Source organism: Erinaceus europaeus, chromosome 1, assembly GCF_950295315.1.
Source record: "Erinaceus europaeus chromosome 1, mEriEur2.1, whole genome shotgun sequence".
NCBI lineage: Eukaryota > Metazoa > Chordata > Mammalia > Eulipotyphla > Erinaceidae > Erinaceus > Erinaceus europaeus.
The window spans coordinates 1,909,704-1,928,297 of record NC_080162.1 but is presented as its reverse complement, the minus strand read 5'-3'; the positions used below and the strand labels follow the sequence as shown (position 1 = coordinate 1,928,297).

Genomic DNA, 18,594 nt, shown 5'->3' with positions numbered 1-18,594 from the left:
CCAGTGACAATGGAGAAAGGGATCTGTTAGATGTCTAGGCCCATCATGTCTGTGTGGGAATCCCATGATTCAACGACTAGGGCCCCAGATGATGGGATCAGGTCCCCAGTTTTTTTTTTAATTTAAGTTGTGTTTTTATTTTTAGTGAAAGAGGGATACAGAAAGATACACAGGGGCAACTACAAGAGCACTGCTCAGCTGTGGCTTATGGTGGAGCTGGGGACTGAACATGGGACTTTGGAGCCTCAGGCCTGAGTGTCTGTTTGCATAACAATTATGCTGTCTCCCCAGGCATAGGCCCCCCAGTTTTTAAAAAATCTATCTATGAAATTCTTAATTTTGGACAGACAAACTTGAACTTGGAGTTATTTCCTATTTTTGTAATGAGTGCATGATAGTCCATCTCTTTAAGAAGCAAAACATGTCCTACTGATAAATTATAGTGAACAATTAAATCTTATTAAAGTATACTTTTGTTGAATTAGCTGTTGTTGGTACCATTGTTAAACTTTTGAGGCCATCATTATAATTCTTTGAGTTATAACCCCTTCAAAATAAGTTTGGGCCAAATAGTAGCCCTTTTTCTGTAATGTCCCAACTCATTCTTTATAAAAGTTGGTCTAGATCCATCCTAAAGAAGTTTCATAGTGGAGAAGGATTATCTTTGAAGATAAACTACCTAGTCTCAAATACAGGATCAGACACTTCCTACAAACTTCTGGGGGAATGTTGGGTGCTAACTTGTCCACCTGTGAAGTGGACCATGGTCGAAAATAAATCAGTTAAAGAGTCCACTGATCCAGGGCTTACTGGGCACCTCATACAGATCCAAGAACCACTTTCCTTATCTCAGCGAGTTCTGGTCATGACTTTGGGGTTTGCACAAGGACTTTGACTTGTCTTCTCCTTACTGAGAAGTTGATCTCTGCATCGTGGCCTCTTGATCACATTACCCAGCACATAATGGTCCCTCTGCAAATGCCAACTGCTACGTTTGTCCTGCAGTGCTTCTCTTTGGGCATTTCTTACACCATTTTATTGGATGGGGGTAATTCACAGTCACAGCTGTTGACACATGAAGACAGTTTCTCATCAACCCATTAGAGATGTCTGCAGAAAACTCTCACCACCCCTGCCCCCAATTTAGAGTTTAGGTTCTCACCAGGCACTTTGAGAATACTTTATATCTGTTCTTTCTTTCTTTCTCTCTTTCTTTCTTTCTCTCTTGTTATTTCTCCCTTCCTTCCTCCCTTCCTTCCTTTTTTCTCTCTCTTCCATTCTTTCTTTCTTCTTCCTTCCATCCTTCCTTCCTTCCTTTATTTTTCTCTTTCTTTCCCTTTCTTTCTTTCTTTCTTTCTTTCTTATTTCTTCTTTCTTTCCATCTCCTCCTTCCTTTCTTTCTTTCTTACTTCCTTTCTTTTTTCCCTGGCTTCCCACCTGCAGGGGAATTGCTTCACACGCAGTGAAGCAGGTCCTCAGGTTTCTAGCTTTCTTGCCCCCTCTCTGTCTTTCTCCTCCTCTCTCCATTTCTCTCTGTCCTTTCCAACAATGACATCAATAACAACAGCAATAAAAAACAAGCACAAAAAATGGAATAAATAAATATTATTTAAAAATAATTTTAAACAGACAGAATTAATTAAGTGAAAAATTCAGAAGAACTGAAATGCCTTTGCTGACATTCACAAGTCCCAGTTAACTATTAAACAGAATGTAACCAAGTCTAAGAGTTTCTCTGCTTTGCCAGAAGGTAAGCTTAGCTGAAGAGACGAGTGTTCTGGAGTAGCTTAACCACAACGAGAATTATTCTGTTTCAGCCAACGCCAAAATGTGGTTGCTGTTAGCACTGGCAAGCTTAATATCTGCACTTGGAACAGCACACGGTTACTTTGGACAGTTAAATATTGAAAACCCTGAAGCAAACATGAATATTGTAAGTTATTGAGGGAAAAAATCTATGAAAGGTGAGAGATATTGCCATGCTTTAGAATCATGTAGGTCTAAGCTTTTACATGACAAATTAAACATATTAATATCAAGTTATTTGATGCACTAAAAAAAAACTTTGAAAACTTAAAATTCTGTTGTTTCCTCGTCAGAGTCAGATGATTTCTTACTGGGGGTACCCCAGTGAGGAACACGAAGTCCTGACTGCCGATGGCTATGTCCTTACAGTCAACAGAATTCCTCATGGGAAGAAAGACTCAGAGAACAGAGGTACAAGCTTGATTTCTCTCTCTCCCCCTCCCTCTCCCCCTCCCCTCCCCCTCCCCTCCCCCTCCCTCTCCCCCTCCCTCTCCCTCTCCCCCTCCCCCTCCCCTCCCCCTCCCCCTCCCTCTCCCCCTCCCTCTCCCTCTCCCCCTCCCCCTCCCCCTCCCCTCCCCCTCCCCCTCCCTCTCCCTCTCCCTCTCCCTCTCCCTCTCCTTCTCTCTCTCCCTCTCCCTCCCCCCATCTCTTCCTTCTTTCTTCTCTTTGATCTTTCCTTCATCCTTTATCTGGCCTTTCTCTCCCTTTCTTCCTCCTTTCATTCCTTTCTAAGACTGAACAAGTGGGTCTTTTACCTGGAAATTCAGCTAACATGAAGCCACTCTCAGCAGTCTTCAAGGAAGTCACCATGAAATCCATGAAACTGATGGCAAAAAACTGAAGTGTTATGTGATAAGTGCAACTGAGCATTAAGTGTGCGAGTCCTAGCAGAAGCAGCTGACTCAGCTAGGGAACATCAAAGCAGCTCAGTGTTCAGGAATAAGAGCTGAGCAGAGCATTGGCTAAGTGTAAGAGAATGCTCAAGTCCTAAATACATAAAAGTTATTGTTGTTATTATTGTGTTGGTTTTTTTGTTTTGTTTATTTTTTGGTTAGGACTATTCAAGTTTCTCTTGCTTCAGAACATTGTTAAGTAGAAAAAGAAATAAAAGCACCCCCCCCCCCCCGATTTTACCTTTCAGAGTCCATTTAATGTAACATCTTGTGGAATGCTCTTTAGGGTATGAAATTTTCAAAAGCTTTCTGAGAGCCAATGGAGGTACAATTAAGTGCTTGGTTAAGATGTAAAATCTGATGGAGTGTGGTCACCTTAGGAACCAGCACCTTAATAAAGATCATCTGTTCATGGCAGGGGTAGATAGCATAATGGTTATGAGAGACTCTGAAGTTCTAGGTTCAGTTCCCTGCATTTACCAACATAAGCCAGAGCTGAGCAGGGCTCTGGTCATAAAACAAACAAGCAAAATCTGTTTAAAACCACTCGCTCCAGGAAGCAAACATATTTAGTTGTGGCCATGCATTGCTGTTTCATGTTATCAGAGAATACGAAAAGCCTGGGAGAGTCTGGCGGTACCACAGCGGGTTCAGCACACATGGTGCAAAGCGCAAGGACCACCTTAAGGATCCCGGTTCAAGCCCCAGGATCCCCATCTGCAGGGGAGTTGTTTCACGAATGGTGAACCAGGTCTGCAGGTGTCTGTATTTCTCTCTCCCTCTCTGTCTTCCCCTCATCTCCCCATTTCTCTCTGTCCTATCCAACAATGAGAACAATAATAAATACAACAATAAATCAACAAGGGCAACAAAAGTTAATTAATAAATAAATAAATATTTAAAAAAAGAAAGAAAAGGCTGGATAAAGATTTCTTATTTTTTTAGATCGGAGGCCAGTTGTATATTTGCAGCATGGATTTCTCGCATCAGCCACAAACTGGGTCACCAACCTGCCCAACAACAGCCTGGGCTTCATCCTGGCTGATGCCGGCTATGACGTGTGGATGGGCAACAGCCGCGGAAACACCTGGTCCCGGAGAAACTTATTCTATTCACCAGACACAACTGAATTCTGGGCTTTCAGGTAAAGGAAAAAGACAGTCAAATACCGACATTTAAAAATAAGTGATAGATTAAAAAACACGTGTAGGTTGAGGTAATAGGGCAAAATGTCAGAGCACAGGATTTGCAGACCTGAGCACGTTGAGATTCCAAGTTCTGGCACCTCCATAAACTAGAGCTGAGCACCGCTATGCTATCTCTTAGAAGAACAAATGAATCTGGGAGCCGGGCAGTGGCGCACCTGGTTAAGTGCACACAGTGTGAAGCACAAGGAGATGCACAAGGGCACTGGTTCAAGCCCCCAGGTCCTCAATTGCAGGAGGGATGCTTCAAAGGCCGTGAAGCACGTCTATAGGTCTCTCTCTCTCTCTCTCTCTCTCTCTTCTCTCCTCTCTCAATTTCTCCCTGTCTCTATCCAGTAAATATGGGTGGGGTGGACAAGACCAGAGATTGGTAATGATGCACAAAGCCTCAGCAATAATCCTGGAGGCATAAATAAATAAATAATATTTTAAATATGTATTTCACTAGGAATATTCCAATCTAGTCTTTTTAAAAAAATTATTCCCTTTTGTTGCCCTTGTTGTTGTTATTGATGTCGTCATTGTTGGATAGGACAGAGAGAAATGGAGAGAGGAGGGGAAGACAGAGAGGGGGAGAGAAAGACAGAAACCTGCAGACCTGCTTCACCGCCTGTGAAGCGACTCCCCTGTAGGTGGGGAGCCGGGGGCTCGAACTGGTATCCTTTCACTGATCTTTATATCCTTGTGCTTCACGCCATGTAAGCTTAACCAGGTGAGCTACCACCCGACTCCCGAATCTAGTCTTTTTTTAAAAAACATATTCTACTGCAAGAAGGAAGTAATTTTTATTCCGATCTCTTTCTTTCTTTTTTTTTTTAATTTTCATGGATCAGAAGCTTCATACATGTACCAATTCATTACTCCTATGCTGTATCTGTATATGGGCCAGAGGGCGGGGGGAGAGGGAGAGAGAGAGGGATAGAAGGAGGGAGAGAGGGAGAGGGGGAGGGGAGCGGGGGAGGGGGATAGGGGGAAAGAGGAAAGAGGGAGAGTGAGAGGGAGGAGGAGGGAGAGGAGGAGGAGGGAGAGGGGGAGGAGGGAGAGGGGGAGGAGGGAGAGGAGGGAGAGGGGGAGGGGAATGGGGGGAGGGGGAGAGGGGGAAAGTGGGGAGGGGGATAGGGAGAAAGGGGAAAGAGGGAGAGTGAGAGGGGGAGGAGGGAGAGGAGGAGGAGGGAGAGGGGGAGGAGGGAGAAGAGAAGGAGGGAGAGGAGGAAGAGGGAGAGGGAGAGGAGGGAGAGGGGGAGGGGAACGGAGAGGTAGAGAGATGTAGAGAGAGAGAGAGAGATGAGGGAGACCATGGCATTTGATTTACTCTGGTGTTGTAATGCCTCTCCTGTGGTGCTGGGGTTTGAACATGGACTGTGAGTAAAGCAAGACACTCACCCTACCCATTTACCTACCTCTGAGCATGACTCTCCCCTTACCTCCACCAGTCCTGTCTTCTTCCATACAACTTATTCCAGAGACAGCTTCCCCACCCCACCCCCAATTTTTCTATGGTTTCAATTCTTATTATTAGGGGGTTCCCTGAATATTATTTTCCAAATGAAATGAGTAAAATGATAGAAGCAAGGAAATTCAGTGCTCTTAGCAGATCTGGAGGGCAACATTCTTAGAGATTTAAGAGTATGTGCCAACCAAATCAGGGTGAGTGGGGTGACTAAAATTCAGGTACCTTGAGAGATATCAAAGCTTCCTGTTACTGGCCCTCTTCTGCCTGCCTTATTATGGGGACTTACTGACAGAGGGAAAAGGAGGAGGAAGTTGGCTGGTCATGGTGCTGTGCAGAAGTGCCCTGATTATTCCGGGCGTGGAAAGGTGAGGCCATGTGTCAAGAGTGTGAAGGCAGCAGGAGTAGAAAGGAAGAGAAGGCCAAGGAAGCCCACAGGCTCGACCAGGCAGGGCTGATTGGTCCAGGAAGTATGTTGGAGCTCATACCATTGTAAAAGAAGCTGATGAGAAATTTGAAATTAGGGAGTGGCAAAGCTATTTTCATTTATAAGGTGTTATTTTAGCCAATTTGTAAAGCGTATAATGGGCCACCTTGGCGTACATAACTATTCAGCTTACATGGAGGTATAAAAGAGAAAGAATCCACATATACTGTGCCTATCTGAAACAGAATCTCTTTTAGAAGTTACAGCAAGGAAATGTATTCAAATAGTTTTGATACATATATTTTTTTTTTCTTTCAGCTTTGATGAAATGGCTGAGTATGACATTCCAGCTACCATCAATTTCATTTTACAGAAAACTGGACAGGAACAGATCAGCTATGTTGGCCATTCCCAGGGTGTCTCCATCGGTAAGGAAAAGCATCTGAAGCAAGTAGCATCACTCCTAGGGAGCCTTCCCCAGTGGCTGCCCACACTTGCTGGCCACCGAGCTCAAAGACAATGACAGGAAGACAATTGTTTTGTTGGAATATTGGGAAACTAAATGTGGGTGGAGATCAAATTATTTGTGCAAGGTAACAAAGTTATTACAAGTGGGACAGCCCAGGAGAAATGACTCTCTAGACCAGCCTCTGAATCATGGCTCCAGGTGGAAGCTGGGTTTAATCTAGCCCAGTCAGTCACCCACATATTGAACAATTAGAGTGTGTCCTAAAGCATGGCAATAACTACATTTCCTTAAAATCCCTGTCTTTGTATTAGACTGCATCTAGTAGGGGAAGGGAGGTGTAGCAGTGAGAGCAGCAGTGAGGGGAAAGTGAACGAGAGTGTATGGAACTTGCCCACTCTAAGCCAAACTTCTCAGATAAAGACAGACAGAAAGACACACACACACACACACACACACACACACACACATCACAACATTTAAATTCTTCCCAGAGCAGTATCTGTGGGTCAGGGAAGGCTCAAATCTGGACTGCGTGTATGGCAAGGCATGCTTGCTACTGGAGAAAATATTTTTTAAAGATTCATTTATCTACTTATTTATTCTTCTTAAAATATTTACTTATTCCCTTTTGTTGCCCTTGTTGTTTTATTGTTGTAGTTACTATTGTTGTCATCATTGTTGGATAGGAAAGAGATAAATGGCGAGAGGAGGGGAAGACAGGGGGAGAGAAATACAGACACCTGCAGACCTGCTCACCACCTGTGAAGTGACTCCCTTGCAGGTGGGGAACCGGGGGCTCGAACCAAGATCCTTATGCTGATCCTTGCACTTTGCGCCACCTGCACTTAACCCGCTGCACTACCACTCGACTCCCTATTTATTTATTTATTCTTATAAGACAGAGGGAACAAAACCAAATAACTACTCAGTTCTAGCCCTGAACCCAGGGAAGAAATAGGAAACTGAAGGAAAAAAATGACGGGTTACATGAGAGATACTCTAGTTTTTTTTTTTTTGTTGATGTTCACTCAGATGATGATCTTACTTCCCACTCGAATGCTCTGCTTTCACACTGCATTTCCAGGCATCCAGAGTAGCCAGGACAAGGAGACACACCCAGGGAGGGACCAAATGAGGTAGTCTGAGCTGGTGAATATTCCTGCTCCTTTGCATACAAGCGATGATTTGTCCTATAGATTTTAGACAGAATAAATCAGGGAAGAAAAGCTTTCAGGTCTTGTTGTGTTGAGTGATTTATGTTGCTCCCAACATAAAGACTGCTATTCAGGATGACTTTTAGAGACAAGTAGAGGCAGGAGCAGCAGGGGAGAAACTGAGCTGCCTGCACTGTGTAGAAGATTCCAGCATTTGTTCCCTGCCTGGCCAGGCTAGCTTCACAGGCTGGAGACAGATAACCAGGGACTCATGGTTGAGCTGGGACGCAGTTCAATCTTTATTGATGAGTGGGGATGCAGTTCGATCTCACTAGCTCTAATCACAATATTGTCATACATATATCTTGAGGCGGAAGTGTCAGGAAGAGGAAGTATGTAAGATAGGGGGTGGGGAGAAGGAAAAAGTGCAAACCAGTAAGGATTAAACCAATGCCGTGCAGGCAGGGCAGTTCCCATGTAACACAGTGATTATGTAAATAGACCACAGCATAAATTGTGCAACAGAAAAGGTCTTAGAAGCAGAATTTAGAAGAAGACCAACATTTCCCCCTTTCTTTTTAACTAATAACCATAGTATCAAGAGTGTGGGTTGAACAGAAACCTATATCATATGGGAATTTTCAAAAGAACTGGCACAAGATGGGGAGTAACAAGTAGGAAAGCAGCAAGAACCAGTGTGATGCCAAGGGGAGGCCTGAGGGGGCGTTTCCTGCCTCAAAGGGCAAGGCCTAGCAGGTGAAAGGGTGTTTCTTGCCTCTGGGGGCATCTTTTGCCTCAAAGGACTTTTCCTGCCTCTGTGGGCATCTCTTGTCTCTGGGGGGCATTTCATGCCTCAAAGGGTGTTTCCTACCTCTGTGGGAAAATCCTGAAGGTGAGGGGGAATGGCCTATAGAGTCCCAAGGCAACTGGCTACCAAGTCCATAGACTGCTGCAGTCAGTCTTCGAAAAACCCAGCAGCATAAAGGGAAGCTGCTGTAAAGTTGTGTAAAGTGTCCAAGAGGTGTACCAGTAAGTCCAATAGAAGTGTCAGTCCAAAGCATATGACCACATGCAAACCAGTGGGGATGAAATCAAGGAAAACAGTGATTATGTAAATAGACCACAGCATCAGTCAAGAAATGCAATAGAAGGGGTCTTAGAAGCAGACCAACATTTCTCCCTTTCTTTTTAACTAATGGCCATAGTATCAGGAGTATCAGGTGAACAGAAACCTATATCGTGCAGGCATTTTCAAAAGAACTGGCATAAGACATGGAGGAACAAATAGAGCAGCAAGAAACAGTGTGATGCCAAGGTGAGGCCTGAAAGGCTGTTTCCTGCCTCAAAGGGCAGAGCCTAGCAGGCAAAAGGGCGTTTCCTGCCTCTGGGGGCATCTCTTGCCTCTGGGGGCACTTTGCACCTCAAAGGGCATTTCCTGCCTCTGTGGGTATCTCTTGCCTCTGGAGGAGTTTAATGCCTCAAAGGGCTTTTCCTGCCTCTGTGGGCAGGACCTAGTAAGGAGAGGGGATTTCCTACCTCTGTGAGCAGAGTCTGCAGGTGAGAGGACATGGCATATAAAGTCCCAAGGCAGATGGCTGCAAAGTCCATGGACTGCTGCTGTCAGTCTTTGAGAAACCCAGAAACATAAAGGGAAGCTGCTGTAAAGTTGTATATAGTGTCCAAGAGGTATAACAGTAAGTCTGATAGATGTGTCAGTCCAAAGCATATGACCACAGAAGAAATGCCAGGGAATGAAACGCTGCACATCTTTCTCGATGGGGAAGGTCAGCCACTGGAATTCTGCTTTTCTGTAGAGAGTGAGCTTTGGAGTCTGTGAATCAGTTTCTTCAGGTTGGCCAGGTCACATCACTGGTTTCGGGAGGGGGGGTCCAAATGGATTTCCAGGGATTCCATTTGAGTAGATGCTTTTTCATGTGAAGATTTGACAGCTGTAATTCACTTACTTGTCAAACAAAACTTGTAGCACATTAGAAGTTTACTATAATTGATAAATCCATTATAATTGGAAGTGATTTCTATTATGATTTTTAAGGTTGTTTAAAAAGTTTAAACTCAATAAAAAGAACCATGGTTAGAACCATTGCTTTTTCTTCCCCACCCATACTCATACAGTTTTCAGGATTAAATGTTTCCAAGACGTAAAAGAATAAAAGAGAAAAAAACAATTTTTGGACTGTTTCTGGATGTCTCTAGAAATCATGGCTGCGTCCAGCATTTTTTTTTTTTTTGTAAAGTCAATGTCATACAAAAATTCAATCATTCAAATCACTCTCTTCTGAAACGCAACTGAAAGCACACAGCAAACTTACGTTAGGTCCCACGTCAGTGCTGGTCCCTGTTTCATGGCGCCATTGCTGGTGATCTTCGTGAGTGGGTGAGACAGATGACCAGGGATTCATGGCTGAGCTGGGATGCAGTTCAATCTTTATTGATGAGCAGAGGATACAGCTTGATCTAGCTAGCTCAAATAACAATATTGTCATATATATATATGACAGTCATATATATATTGTCATATATATATATTGTCATATATATATATGACAATCAGGTTTTAGAGTATACACATGAGTAAGCTGCCTGAGTCTAAAGTGTTTTTGTTTGCTTTTGTCCAAGCTGTTCTTGACTCTCATAAATATGGCATTATTAATAGTAAGTCTTCTTGTAGAGTTCCAGTATAGAGAATTGGGCTGTCTGATCACACTGCAGCCCACCATTTTCCTTCTGTGCTGATAATCAGTCAATACCACTGAGTGATCTTACATGTTGAGCATAGATTCTTGAATGCCCTTCATTAGCCATGTGCCAAACGTTATACCGAGTATCCTGGTAAATACACATGTATCTTTTTTTTTAATATTTACTAAACAACCTCATAGAGCACTCATTGTCTCCAAGCTGGAGATGAGAAAGTTGAGGCTCTTAGATTTTAGTTGACTTGGTCCTGGTAAAGAAAAAAAAAAGCAAACTATAGATCTAGTATTTCAAACCTCCTGTGGTCATATATTAGATGAAATTGGGAGCATTCAGCATAGCATTGAGTGGTTAGATATTAAATTTGTGCTTTTAACCATTATACTTCTGTGCCTTTCTTATAGTAAATATCAGTCATCTCATTTTGGTGAAACAGATTTAAATGTATTAAAAATCTCTCTGTATCATAAGTTATAACTCTGTCACCATATGGTTATCCTAAAGCTTGCATTTTTTTTTCTAAAATCTGATTATAATATCTTTCAACACATTTTATTAGTGATTTAATAATGATTTGCTGGATTAGAAAATGTTTAATAGCAGTGTAGTCCCACTCCAGCTATCGCCAAAGTCTGTGGCCTCCTATAATATTTCTTGTTTGGCCTCCAGGGTTATCACTGGGGCATGGTATCTGCACTATAAATCCTCTGCTCCTGGAGACCACTTGTTGCCCTTGTTTATCCTTGTTGTTGTTATTATTGTTGTTGTTGTTGTATAGGAAAGAGAGAAATCAAGAGAGGAGGGGAAGACAGAAAGGGGGAAAGAAAGACAGTTGCAGAACTGCTTCACTGCTTGTGAAGTGACTCCCTTTTCTCCTTTAGGTGTGGAGCCCGAGACTCTAACCACCCTTCTATATATTCTATTCTTATGTTACCATAAAAAAAAATCCATGGAAGAAGAAAAACAAATATACTAAATTCTATTGAGTTGAATATCATGAACTTCTCAGAATGTCCCAGAAGTCTCTTAGTAATTCCAAAACAATCTTACATGCATACGTACATAACACACACACACACACACACACACACACACACACACACACACACACACACACATATAGAAACACACACACTGTCTTCTAATTGTTCCCTTGTCCTTCTGTTTCAGGTTTGATTGCCTTTTCTACAAATCCGAACTTGGCAAAAAAAGTAAAGACATTTTATGCATTGGCTCCAGTTGCCACTTTGACATATACCAAAAGTATTCTCGGCAAACTTTCTTATGTTCCTATGTTCATCTTAAGGGTATGTCATTCTTTTTTCACTTACCCTAAGAAATATAACTGTCCAAAAATTTAGAAATGATAGAGGGAACTAAAATGCTTGATGATAAAATGTCTATAGCCAAGAGTGGAAAGGTACAGGTTGATATTTTCCCCCGTCATAAATTATTCCTGAACACTTTTCTACTTGTTCTTTGTTCTTGATTTGTTTATGTGTATTAACAATGCTTCAGAAGTGCTTTTACCTCTTTGTAGCTGTTTCTGTTATCAAGCATTCTAGTCAGTTCTGTCAAGATCTTAATTCTCATACTCCCTTGATCCTCACTCTGGAAAAGTGAAAGAGAACTAAAAACAAAACAGAATAGTCAGATAAGAAGAATAAACTGTCTGGGTAACATGGAGAAGACTAGGACAGAATGGGAAGGAAATAAAGAAAAAAGAGGAAAGAGAGGAAAGTAGACAGTATAATGGTTATGCAAACAGACTCTCATGCCTGAGGCTCTAAAGTCCCAGGTTCAATCTCCAACACTACCATCAGCCAGAGCTGAACAAAAAACAAAAAGGAAAGAAAATAATGGTTGCATATAGGCATTGTGATCTTAAATGAAATCGTCTGATTCACAAGTCTTTTTTTTAATATGACTACAAATTAATAGGAGTGTACATGAACACCATTCCACCACCAAAAGACTGTGTCCAATCCCATCCTCCACCCCCCACCAGCCCATGAAGCCAAACATCCACCCTCACCCACAACCCAGAGTTTTTACTTTGGTGCCCTATTCCAAAATCAGTCAAACCCTGCTTTGAGTTTCCCTTTCTGTTCTTCTTTCTCATCTTCTGTATATGAGTGGGATCATCCCATACTCGTCTTTATCTTTTGTTAAATGTTCTTGCTTTCCAGGTTTCAGTTCTTCATTTTTTCCATTTTTATTTGTGACTAATAACAGGATTATAATATTTTAAGATTACAACATATACTATCAATGATCTGTATCTCCACCCTCCTAATTCCCCCCAAAAAACCTCCATAGTTCTTACGACTTTTAGAATCAATTTGCTTACTTCCTTTTTTACTTTAATTTCATCAGTTCTCCAGTTTCCACAAAGGAGTGAAGCCATCCAGCAGTTGTCTTTAATCTCTTAATTTATTTTCACTAAGTATAATCGCCTCAGTTCCTTATGTTGCACCTATGAGCAAAATCATCAGGTAGCTTTTATGCAAATAAAACTCACTTGTTAGAATATAAAAACTGTAACAACAAGAATCCTTGAACACAAGCATTGGATTAAAGAACCTCAAAATTGGTGGGTAACTTTCTCTTATAATTAAATTACCCACCTTCAGTCACTATCTCCTCTCTTGATTCAAAATTGATTGCAGAAGTCATGTATTCTGACAATTGTAATACTTCTAGGTTGTTTTATGATTTTATTTCATAACTTCATACCAGAGTAAGACTACCTCCTGTGTCTTCTGTTTCTTCTTAGCCAACAGTACACTGCTCAGGGCAGCAACAAAAACCCAGTATTGATATCTGCCATGTTCTGTAAACAACTTCATTGTAGAGGCTAAGTTCAAGTATTTAAAATTCTGAAAAAGTGCACAGAAATTTGACATTACTGTGAAAGTCAACTCACTCTCTACACAAAGATTATAAAAATAAGTGAGTCTCTCTGAACCTTAAACATCAGAACACTCTAGCGATGCTTTTATTTTGCAGCTGATGTTTGGTAATAAAATGTTCTTCTCATACAACTTTCTCGATAAATTCGTTGCTGACCAAGTGTGTTCCCGGAAAGTCATCAATAGCATCTGCAGCAATACCTTATTTCTCTTCTGTGGATTTGATGCCAAGAACTTGAATATGGTTTGTATATATCAAAATCTCTATTCTGAATATTCTGATCAAAGTTGAGCATTTTTATTTGTTCATTACTTAGAGAATGAGAGGGTGAGAGTTCCAGAGCACTCCCTAGCACATACAACACCAAGGGCCAAACTTCTGCATCCCACCCACTACACCAGCTCATCTGCTGCACCACCCACTAGGCTCTGTGCACCTCACCATTTCTGATTACTTCTCTCACCACTTCTTGAGATGTTACAAAAAGTGTTCTGGGAGGTGATGCAGTGGATAAAGCACTGGACTCTCAAGCATGAGGTCCCGAGCTCAAGCCCAGCAGTACAAGTACCAGTGTGATGTCTGGTTCTTTCTCTCTCTCCTCCTATCTTTCTCATAAGTAAACAAATACAATTTGAAAAAAGAAATGTTACAAGAACTAGGAAGGAGTAGCATCAGAATTGTCGGTATGATAAGCAGACAAGCCCAAGACAACTCACAAGTCACTTCTCCCAGTTTCTCCTGATAACTTTACTATGTCTTATGAAAATAAGTATAGACATAATTATATATATATATATATTTCATAAAACACATATGTATACTATCTGTTTATACATGTCCGTATACCCCAACCAGCCACATGAAACAAGAGGTCTATGGGCAAACATTTGACTCACTGTACTCTGCCTCTGATACTAGGCAGGAAAGAGTGGAAGCTGACTCTGAGGTCTAGATTCTTACCTCTGGCTCCTTCTTCTGCTATTTGTGTGGCACTGGTAGAATTTCTAAGCTTCTGTGAGCACCAAATTCTCTTTTGATAAAATGGAGATGATAATTTCTCCTTAGAGTGACCATAAATGAAAGAAGTTGTCTCAGGCAAATGTGCTTTGTAAACTCCAATGTGGCAGATAGTTGTGTCCCTGGTAGGTTTCCAGTGAGCATCCTTAAACACTGGAGCTGGGTGCGAGCATTCAACATCTGTGCTGTCGGCATGGAACACCTACCTGTGTGTCTGTGCACCTGTGCTTACTTCCTAGAGCCGCTTTGACATATACCTGTCGCATAATCCTGCTGGGACTTCCGTTCAAGATATCCTGCACTGGTACCAGGTACAAACAAGTGTTGCTAAAATTTGTTTTGAGTGTCTGAATGTTCAGTACATTACTAAAACTCTATTAATATATTCAGTTAAATGTTTCTAACGTGGAATTACTCAATCTTGTGAGTATGGGTTGAAAAGCAAACTCTCCTTATCAATGAAAATCCTACAAAACAGCCATTTTATGTTGCAAAAATGAGTAGTTTTTGTGACTGAACATGAAAGAAAAATTGTGTTTAGAAAAATTACATTTAAACATTTATAACTATCTTTTCCTGGATTATTATAATTAGTGGTCTTTACTTGTGGAATAAGAATATCCAGTAATCCTCTTATTCTTACAGTAATTCTTTGCCGTGTTATTTGTATAAGATATACTTTGATCTTAAACACGCCCCTTTAAATACTTCACTGCTTTTAAGCACAAAACAAAGGAAAGAACAAGCACGGTCTCACATGTCTAGCAGCTCAGTAATGGATTCTTGAGACTAAACATTGAGTCATTGCTGAAATCTAAAATACAGGATGTACTCAAAAATGTTTACATTGAAAATAAGCGTCTGGGAAATGGGTTAACTTTATTTTGTCACTTAACCTAGAGATTTGTTGTTGCTGTTCTTATTTCATGGTTCTGAATTTCTCCATATTAGGTCAAGAATGCTAAGAAGTTTCAAGCTTATGACTGGGGAAGCCCTTCTCAGAATATGATACACTATAATCAGGTAAACCATGAAGAGTTGAAAGTATTCATAGTCAAAAACAAACAGACAAAAAATTCAAAAAGAAGTGAATGGTGTAATTGCAGCTAGCGTACATTTAATTTCCCAAGAGAAGTTACTGCTCTGAACTCTCAGGTGAAGAGAATGGAGCTAGAGAAGCATTTCCTGAATCTGCTCTTCATGGCAGACATCTTTGCTGTCTTCTCTCTCCTGATGTGCAACAAGCTCCCACAGCTGGGCTTGCGCAAGCTGCCTTCCTAGTGCCCTGCCTCTACTTCCTGAACCCCACCACTCCTCACTGCTTCAGACAGGTAGGGGCTAGATCCCAGAGCCCAGGTATCCCTCCTCCTAGCACTGCAATCAACTAATACAAAACACATTTTCCTAATGATCACCTCTTCAAGCCCCTCAAATATAGTCCTGTTTTGAATCTTTCTTTAAAAGGAATATTTCTGTCCATGTTCACTCAGCTGCCACCACCCCACTGGAAGAAGCTTTGATGCTGTGCTATCTTTCCTTCTCTGTGTGACTGACCTTCTCTTTCTCTCTCTGAGAAAGTCATACTAGACTAGTGAAATGCTGGCATCAGCAACAACAAAAGATGCATTTGCTATGAGAGAAGAGGGCATTAAGTTAAGTGGGGTTAAGTGCTGCCAGAAATTTAACCTGCCATCTCTGACACCTCTCACCTTCAAGCGGATGCTCTAACTGACTGAGTTGTCTCTTCAGGTGTGAATCTGCTTTTCTATAGGTTAATAATGCCAGAAGTAAGAATACTCTTGGAGGGTCTAGTATGACTTGGAAATCCAGACTCCCCTCCCGCTTACTAAGCTAGTGACATCTCTGGAGGGTCTTCAGCAATCTAAAACAGTGGTAAACACAAGCCTGAAGTTAATATCTAACAAATTTGTTGAACAGTGGAATAGTTAAAGCACACTTTTTTTTATGGACACTTTATATGCTTTTTGCTTTTGTCAAAATACAAGAAACTGTAATAGGGAGTTGGGCACTAGTACAGCATGTTAAGTGAACAAGGTACAAGAAACTATAATAATTACTAAAATACTTCACAGAATGGCTCACACTAATTTTATAATATTTTAAATATTTATTTATTTATTTACTCCCTTTTGTTGCCCTTGTTGTAGTTATTATTGTTGTTTGATGTTAATGTTTTTGTTGGATAGGACAGAGAGAAATAGAGAGATGAAGGGAAGACAGAGAAGGGGAGACAAAGACAGACACCTGCCGACCTGCTTCACCACCTGTGAAGCGACTCTCCTGAAAGTCAGGAGCCAAGGGCTAGAACCTGGATCCTTATGCAGGTGCTTATGCTTTGCACCACATGCACTTAACCCACTGTGCTACTGCCCAATTCCTGGCTCACACTATTTTGCTAAGTTGGCTATTACAGAAGAGAAGATAAGAGCAAAATGTTAGCATGTTGTGTTACTGTTGAAACTGCCACTGCAGATTCTCTGTGAGCAGTGGGGAAATTGGTGGGCTCTTTCTTCCTTATCCTGATCTAGATTTCTTTTTTAAAATCTATGTAAGGACTGATTTTCTACATGTAGGAAATCAAAATCATGATAGCTTTTTCCCCCCAAATCTGAGCCAATATTTAATAGGATCAAGCATTCAACACACACAGCCCTTCTGCCAATTGACTGGCCTGATAACTAACCAAACAGAAACCCCACCTAAAGAGTTGGGGTATTTGTAGGTCATTGTTTAGAGGACTCTGAAGGAAATGATCTGTTAACAGTTTGAACCCTATCCACTTCCTTCAGCTTGAGGTCTGACTTTTTACTATGCAGAAATCATTCCACAGTACTGGGAAACTGTGCAGATGAGGTCACATCCACCATGTTGTCCCCTCAGGGTATAGTCCATTCCCATGAGAGCTGTAATTCCAATCCCAGAGTACTTTGTTCCACCATGTTGTCCCCTCAGGGTATTGTCAATTCCCATGAGAGTTGAAATGATATTCCCGGAGTGCCTTTCCCAATCAATCCCGTCCCAACTCGTCACTTCCGGTTTTTGCCCTATAAAGCCCTCCTGCTTCTGCCTTTCTCTCTCTCTCTCTCACCTGCTTTTCACCTCAGTGACTGGACGCAGGGAAGGGTGCTGCACATAGCTGGAGGCTGCCATTTTGCTAGCTCCACATGGCCTGAACTGCTGTGCTCTCACCCAACTCTCAGGTGTCCACATGAATAAAGATTTGTGTTCCCTCTCTGCTCTGGATCTCCTTTCTCTCCTCCACATCACAGCCCAACACCTCAGAATCAGCAAAACCAATTTCCTTGGGAAATACAGAACATAATTACTGCCCTCAGGGGCACTGGCTAAAACTTTATCCACACTAGGTTCCCACATGTTGCAAAGGGCCACTTGCAACACCATGATCAAATACATATCCACTTGGCTTTGGATAGTAATGAATTTCTCAAACATGCATTCAACATGGGAGTCATGCGGTAGGGCACACATGGCATGGGTTAAGCACACATGCCATGAAGCGAAAGGACAGGCATAAGGATCCCAGTTCTAGCCACCAGCTCCCCACCAGCAGGGAGTTGCTTCACAGGCAGTGAAGCAGGTCTGCAGGTGTCTGTGTTTCTCTCCACTTCTGTCTTCCCCTCCTCTCTCCATTTCTCTCTGTCCTATCCAACAATGAGGACAACAAGAATAAGTACAATAAAACAACAAGGGCAACAAAAGGGAATAAATAAAACAAGGTCAATTCTCTAAGTAACCTAAATAAGATGCAGTCAGCCTACAGACGAGCACTCTGATGCTTCTCTCTGGTTTATTTTTTAGCCCACACCTCGTGTCTACAATATAACGGCCATGGAAGTGCCAATTGCAGTGTGGAGTGGTGGCAATGATTGGCTGGCTGACCCTAAGGACGTTAACCTCTTACTTCCAAAGTTTCCTAACCTCATTTACCACAAGGAGATTCCTTCTTACAATCACTTGGACTTTATCTGGGCAGTAAATTCCCCCCAAGAAATTTATAATGAGATTTTGTCTATCATGGATAGTCGTAAAAACTAGTTCTGGTTTTAAAGAATCCCCCATCAGTTTTTCAAAATATTTTTCTTGTCCACATGCTTTTCTGAAACGCTGAATGTAATCCTTCCTTCTGTAATCTTGACTTGACAGATAAACAAGCATCAATAAACTGCAACTTTAAAAGTTTAAAGAAATTGTGTTGTTGTTGTATTTGTTGAAAAATCTATCTGCAAACTCTTAATATAGCACATCCGTGCTGAGGCTACACTTCTTTTATTTAAGATTTATTTTAAAATATTTATTTATTATTTATTCCCTTTTGTTGCCATTCTTGATTTATTATTGTAGTTATGATTGATGTCATTGTTGTTGGATAGGACAGAGAGAAATGGAGAGAGGAGGGGAAGACAGAGATGGGGAGAGAAAGACAGACACCTGCAGACATGCTTCACCACCTGTGAATCAACTCCCTTGCAGGTCATGAGCTGGGGGCTCGAACTTGGATCCTTA

General features: G+C 41.6%; 1 protein-coding gene across 1 annotated transcript; it reads left to right on the top strand.

Moving 5' to 3' along the window:
- The first annotated feature begins 1,760 nt into the window (after positions 1 to 1,760).
- Positions 1,761 to 18,191, top strand: LOC103111476 (gastric triacylglycerol lipase-like). Its single transcript, XM_007520760.3, has 9 exons — positions 1,761 to 1,933; positions 2,100 to 2,217; positions 3,645 to 3,843; positions 6,100 to 6,209; positions 11,290 to 11,426; positions 13,129 to 13,275; positions 14,289 to 14,360; positions 15,001 to 15,072; positions 17,890 to 18,191. Exons 1-9 carry the CDS (start codon positions 1,829 to 1,831, stop codon positions 18,124 to 18,126), a joined length of 1,197 nt encoding a protein of 398 aa, XP_007520822.1. The 5' UTR covers positions 1,761 to 1,828; the 3' UTR covers positions 18,127 to 18,191.
- Positions 18,192 to 18,594: the final 403 nt, after the last annotated feature.

Excerpts from the sequence above, each read along its gene's own strand:
- LOC103111476 (XM_007520760.3), top strand. The coding sequence starts at position 1,829 with ATGTGGTTGCTGTTAGCACTGGCAAGCTTAATATCTGCACTTGGAACA. Across the intron at positions 11,427-13,128 it reads TTCCTATGTTCATCTTAAGG|CTGATGTTTGGTAATAAAAT; the intron begins GTATGTCATTCT and ends TTTATTTTGCAG. Across the intron at positions 14,361-15,000 it reads ATATCCTGCACTGGTACCAG|GTCAAGAATGCTAAGAAGTT; the intron begins GTACAAACAAGT and ends TCTCCATATTAG.